A 7050-nucleotide genomic window follows, 5' to 3' on the forward strand; every position below is an offset into this window, starting at 1 on the left:
AGATGACAGGTCAATGTCACTCTGTGACTGACGGTTATGAATGTCTACTGGATGGCTAATGGCAAGCCGGAAGAAATTATTACTGCTGAGTCGGAAAAGACATTCACGGATGCCAATACACTCTTTGTAGGATATATTCTTAGCATTCTTGGTGACCGTCTTTGTGATGTGTGCATGCACATACAAAGCGCGAAGGAGCTGTGGGATACACTGAATGCTAAATTTGGTGCATCAGATATATGAAGTGAACTGTATATCATGGAGCAGTATCATGACTACAAGATGGTTGAAAATAACTCTGTAGTCGAGTAGCTCATGAGGTTCAGTGCATCATGAAGGAACTCGAACTCCTCAAGATCAATGTACCCGACAAGTTTGTGGCTGGAGGTATCGTTGTCAAGTTACCTCCTTCGTGGAGAAACTTTGTCACTGTTCTAAAGCATAAGAGACAATAGATTACTGTTGAGAGTTTGATTATGTCTCTTGATGTTGAGGAGAAAGCTCGGGTTAAGGATGTGAGTCTAAAAGGAGGCGAGCGACAGACTAGCGCTAATATGGTGCAAAATCCCTTCCACAACAAGAATCACGGGAAAGATAATAAGCCAAACAAAACTACCACCTTCAAGAAAAAAAAAGATGAACACAATAAAACTGTCTTGCTTTGTGTGCGGTGAGATTTGACATTTTGTCAAGGATTTTCCAGACCATAAGGGAAGAAAGGCTCCACAAAAGCAGAACTCAAAGACTGCTAATGTGGTGACCATTGGTGAAGCTAGAAATGGAGCTGCAGATATGAAAATTTACCTTCAGTGTTTTTAGTATTTTAATCTACTAATTGGTGGATTGATACAAGGGCCAATGTTCATGTATATGCTGATATCTCAATATTCTCTTCTTATCAGGTCGTCTATGATTCTTTCGTCCTAATGGGGAATGTGTCACATGCTTCTATTCATAGTTTTGGCATGGTAGATCTGAAGTTTATTTTGAAAAAGATCGTGTAGCTGAGGAACATGCAGTATGTCCCTATAATGAATAAAAATCTAGTTAGCAGCTCCTTTCGACACAGGTTTAAGGTGGTGTTAGAGTTCAATAACGTAGTAGTGTCAAAGTATGGAAAATTTATTGACAAATGCTATGAGTGCGGAAGTCTGTTCTGTTTTTCCCTTTCTGATTTCAGCAATATGTTTGTGAACCATATTTGTGGCAATGTTAATGATGATGCTAGTGTTTGGCATTTGCGGTTATGTTATTTGAATTTTGGTTCTACGACTTTACTTTTCAGCATGAGTTTAATTCCAAATTTTTCTATGGTCAAAGGTTCTAAATGTTATAGTTATGTGCAATCAAAATAACCTTGTAAGCTCCACAAGGCAGCCGATGAGAGAAATTTGGTATCTCTAGAACTCATTCATTCATATCTATGTGAAATAAATGGTGTGCTAACGAAGGGTGGAAAAAGATATTTTATGATTTTGATTAATAATGTGACTAGATATTGCTATCTTTATTTGTTGAAAACGAAAGATGAGAATCTAGGCCACTTTAAAATCTATGAGGCGGAAGTTGAGAATCAACTAGAGAGAAATATCAAAAGAATGAAGTCGGATCATGGTGGAGAGTATTTCTCTAGTGATTTTGACTTATTCTGTGAGAAACATTGGATTATTCATGAGAGAACTCCTCCCTATTCACCCCAATCAAACAGAGTTGTCGAAAGAAAGAACCGCACATTGACTAACTTGGTTAATGCCATGTTAGACATTGCGGATTTATCTAAAACATGGTGGGGGGAGGTCCTATTTACTTCATGTTATGTATTGAATAGAGTTTTTCTCAAGGATAAGGAGAAAACCCCATTTGAAGAATGGAAAGAGAGAAAGTCATAACTTTCTTATTTGTGCATTTGGGGATGTTTGGGGAAAGTCAATGTACCAATAACTAAAAAGCGCAAGCTCAGATCTAAAACAGTAAATTGTGTATTTGTGGGATATGCTGATCGGAGCATTGCTTATATGTTTTTAGTGGTTAAATCTGAGGTACCTGACGTACATGGCGATACAATGATGGAGTCTCATGATGCAACGTTTTTTAACACATATTTCCTATGAAAGATTTACATAGTATGTTTAGACTATCTTCTGAGATAATTTCTGAACCTACTCTACATATAGAGTTTATTGAACAAACACATGAGCAAGATTCTGAGAAGAATGACAATGATGCTACTAGGAGGAGTAAGAGACAAAGGACTACAAAGTCTTTTGGTGATAATTTCACTGTGTACCTTGTGAATGATGCTCCTAAGTCTATTTCAGAAGTATTTGCATCTCCAGATGCATACTACTGGAAGGAGGCTGTTCGGAGTGAAATGGATTCCATCCACGCAAATGGGACTTGGGAGGTCACATAATGACCATATGGTTACAAACATGTGGGTTGCAAGTGGGTGTTCAAGAAGAAGCTTAGACCCGATGGTACTATTAAAAAGTATAAGGCTCGACTTGTGGCCAAGAGTTATACCCAAAAGAAAGGTGAAAACTTCTTTGACACTTATTCACCTGTTGTGAGATTGACTACTATCTGAGTGCTACTTTCCTTGGCTACCTCATATGGTCTCATCGTTCATCAGATGGACGTTAAGATAGCTTTCCTTAATGGAGAGTTGGACAAAAAAATTATATGAAACAACCTGATGGGTTTGTAGTAAAAGGTCAAGAAGACATGGTGTGTAACTTGTTAAGTCCTTGTATAGCCTTAAATAAGCTCCTAAATAATGGTACGGGAAGTTCAATAGAACTTTAACATCTATAGGCTTTTCAGTCAATGAGGCAGATAAATGTGTGTGCTATTGCCATGGTGGGGGTGAGAGAGTTATATTGTGCTTCTATGTTGATGACATACTAATATTTAGGACAAACCTTGACGTGGTTAATGAGGTCAAGTCTTTCTTATCTCAAAGCTTTGATACGAAATATCCGAGTAAGACTGATGTAATCTTAGACATCAAGTTAATCAAATGAGAGAATGAGATTACTCTTACACAATCTCATTATTTTGAGAAGGTCTTGAGCCACCTTGGCTACCAGGATAACAAATCTTCTCTAACACCTTATGATCTCAGTGTGATACTTCGAAAGAACAAGAAAAGTGGCAGGAACCAACTGAGATAATCTCATATTATTGTGAGTCATGCGCTATTTGCTTGGTACTATAAGTTATGGTCTTCACTATTCTGGGTACCCATTGGTACCGGAGAGTTGTAGTGATTTAAACTGGTTATTTGATGCTGATGAGATCTACACCACAAGTGAATATGTATTCACTCTAGATGGTGCTGCTGTGTCATGGAGGTCTTGCAAACAGACCATCTTGACGAGGTCAACTATGGAAGCAGAACTCACTGCATTAGACACAGCCGCTGTTGAGGCAAAATGGATGCGTGAGTTATTGATGGACTTACCTGTGGTTAAAAAATCAGTACCGACTATCCTTATGAACTGTTATATCAGGCGATTATTATCAAAGTAAACAGTTATAAGGATAATGACAAGTCCTCAAGGCGTAAAGAGACGATTGAAGTATGTCAGAAAATTAAAAAACTTTGAAGTAATAACCTTGGGTTATATCCAAACAGCTAAGAATATAACAGATCCCTTTACAAAGGGACTATCACAGAGTGTGATAGATAATGCATCGAAGGAGATGGGTATGAGACCTATGTGAGTTATACCATAGTGGTAACCCAACCTATGTGATCAGAGATCCCATAAATTAGGACTGGAAAGAACAAGCTATTGGTCTAACTGGAGGAGAGTATCTTTGTTGTTTGACCCACTCGAGTGAAGATGCAATATTCTCATAGACCTGTAAGGTAGGTTGGTTATTGCCTTAATGTGTTCTGTTGGCTTTAAGTAGCGAAGATGCCGACTTATAGGGCATTCTTGAAAGAATACACCTATATGAGTCTGACTGTTAGTCGCAATCTATGAAATTTGGGTGATCTCTAGTAAACTCATGAAAAGACCATAGAGTAGGACTTATTTGCTCCACCCGTGAAGTAGCCTACTGGCAGCCAAGTATCAGTTATGACTTTAAGTAAAACTTGATTGCACAAAACTTGTAATTCAAGGCATAGTCCATTGTTCAAGTTGTGAATGAGTGTAGCTTAATATTTTAGGTAGATGCTCTTTAACAATCTCCACTGAAATACTAGTATATCAAACAACAGTGTGAAACTAGCAATTCGCTATAGGACTTTGAGATCTGATAGGGGATTGTTAGAATTATTGGGGCCGGTCCATGTAATAATTCTTAATAAATCTCAAAGGCCCATATTATAGAGAGGTGATCCATGTTGAAGTCCACCATCTATTAGTATCATATTGCTAATGAAGGTAGAGGTGAGAGATGTTCTCCCTATATATATGCAAGGACTCCCATCTCATTAGATACACGTACAACATAGACTACTAATTGAGAATAGCTCTAAAATTGAGAACACTCTCATTACGTGAGTCTATATAAGAATTATGGTTTTACCTCTTTCTCTCTCGATTGTGTTACCGTTGTATTCTATTCCATCCCAACGTCGGCGTGCACCGATGAACGGGAGAGCAGATCTCTGAAACCCTCACTCTTGAGATCTTGCACCGGGAGAGGGTGAATAAGTTTTTTAGAAAGCGCTACGCGTGACTGCTCAAGTTCTTCACCACAGTTTGTCTTCTTAGTCTCTTGTGTGCTGCCCGCTGTCATCGTCAACACAGTGTAACCAGCATCTTCAGCAACCTCCACAACGCAGGACCAGTATGTAAAAACCATGTACTCGTACTTTATTTCCTGCGATTTCTAATTTTGAGTATAATAGATCTAGTCATATGTTGTATTTTTGTACATATGTCTAGATTATGCTATAATGATATAATCATATCAGTTTATTAATTTCTACTTATGAATTATTTATGAATTAAATTAAATCTAAATATACCTTATTTTTCAACAAATAGAACAACTAAGATAGACCGTCGATTTTGCATCGGACCGATTTTGCTAAGAGCTCTCGACTAAAGCAAATGCTAAATTTAGGCACATGAAGAGTAACATCAACCTTTTTCCCCACTAGCTATCAAGAGGCCATGCATGATCGGGCCGAGGAGAAAACAAGCTTCGAGTTTTTCAGGTGAGGTGACTTATGCAGAACTTCTTACCCACGCTGGCCGCGGTGGATATTTTGGCAGGAGGGCTTGTAAACTAGCACCAGTAACACAGCCGCGGTACATGACAATGCGCCACATGGTAAGGCCAGTTTGGATAGGTCACAAATATCAGAGGAGCCGTTCGCTTTTTGTTACGTAGCACCAGTAACACAGAAGAGTCGAAGCACTTCCGTCACTTCAACGAAGGCGAAGGGGTGGTAAAGACAAACGCCAGGAAAGTGAAAGGTAGCAAAAAGGCATAACTCGTGTAGAGAGATAAGATAAGCCCTGCCTGGCAGGGAACAGTAACGGATTTTTCTAAGAACATTTAGAACATGATCTACAAATATGACAATATAGCTTAGCTTGCAAATATGATACTACAGCTTTCATGTAGGAGCAATCTTTAACAGTTTGAACTTTTAAATATATTAATTGTCAAACTTCCGTTTGACAAAAGGAATCTAGCGAGTGCATGACCTAAGTGGCCCAATTATGCAGCCTGTTAGAACACTATCACTACACTACTAGAGATCTCTAGTTTCCCTACAACTAAATCGTCCCATAGTAGTGAAAAGGGTAGTGTTTTAAATATCTTATACACACACACACACCAAATGAAACATGGGTCTTCTCTGTCCAAGGGAAAAAAAAACAAGAAGAAACAGGGATCATAAGTTGCCAATTACAGAGATTTATCTGCCAATGCGCAATCTTTGCCGGTGTACCCGGTCATTGTGATCGGCGAGCGCACACCAGGCGGCGGCGGCAACGGTCGCGCACATTACAGGTAGCAAAGCAAGGCAGCGCGTCGCCGGCAGCAATGTGTAAGGAACTCGTTCAATTCAGATGCCATCTTCTTCATCCAAGAACGTTCAAAAGACCCTAACTAACGAACCAAAAGAGTCGAAGCGCCGATTGCAAATTTTCCAACTTCGTACGGAAAGAACAAAACGTTACACCAAAATGTAACAACAAGAGGCTATTTAATGATGATTAGGGAGAGATTAGACAGTTGCACGCCCATCGGCGAGCCGACGAACGCAGCACAGGCGTGCGTGCGTGCGTGCTATCTATATCTGGCAGCCGCAGCAGCAGAAGAAGCAGGAGAGCGCGAGGCCGAGCACGACGGCCTCCACCACGTACATCACGCGGAACGCGACGGCGTCGAGCAGCGCTGATGCCCAGCCGCCGCCGACGGAGAGCCCCGACGACATCCGCTTCCACCGCGGCAGCGCGGCAGCCAGCCTCGACGACGCGCCTCTCAGCTTCCACCGCCGCCGCAGCGTGTGCCCCCGCGGCACCAGCCGCCGCAGCCACCCGCGCCGCGGCTTCTTCGTGCCCTCGTCGGCCGTTACCACGTCGGGCGCGATCCCCGGCGCCGTCCCATGCTCGGTGCCCACGGGCGAGTACATCCACCGGAGCCACCCCCTGCGCTGTCGCACCGCCGCCGTCCCAGCCGGCGCTATGTCCATGTGATCTACGGCCATGGCCATGACCGTGGTCGAGTTGAAGGAGAACTGGGTAGAGGGACTGGAGGTTATTGGATGGGACAAAGAGAGACGTGGGACTGTGGGAGGCGACGTGCAGGCGATGGCCGGGTGGAGACCGAGGAAACGACCGGGAATATAAAGAGAACCGGTTCGAGGCGGAGTCCTCTCTTTTGTCGCGGTTTGCATTTGCACTGTGCTACTAGTTTATACGCGGTCTTTTTGTTCCGATTGCAAGATTGACTTACGCGCACACACATTACTACTATACATTCACACCATACTTACACACTTATAAGCATACTATTATCCACGTATACAGATAATATCACTAAAAGTATTTATATATATATATAAATCAACAG

General features: G+C 41.5%; 1 protein-coding gene across 1 annotated transcript; it reads right to left on the reverse strand.

Moving 5' to 3' along the window:
* Window positions 1-6097: 6097 nt before the first annotated feature.
* On the reverse strand, window positions 6098-6816 carry LOC133889205 (uncharacterized). The gene has a single exon (XM_062329690.1). The coding sequence runs from the start codon at window positions 6689-6691 to the stop codon at window positions 6269-6271; it is 423 nt and encodes a 140-aa protein (XP_062185674.1). The 5' UTR covers window positions 6692-6816; the 3' UTR covers window positions 6098-6268.
* Between the last annotated feature and the right edge of the window lie 234 nt (window positions 6817-7050).

This window comes from Phragmites australis, chromosome 1 (genome assembly GCF_958298935.1).
Source record: "Phragmites australis chromosome 1, lpPhrAust1.1, whole genome shotgun sequence".
NCBI lineage: Eukaryota > Viridiplantae > Streptophyta > Magnoliopsida > Poales > Poaceae > Phragmites > Phragmites australis.

What these genes read in the sequence shown, in the direction of transcription:
- LOC133889205 (XM_062329690.1), bottom strand. Translation starts at nt 6,691, where the DNA reads ATGGCCATGGCCGTAGATCACATGGACATAGCGCCGGCTGGGACGGCG.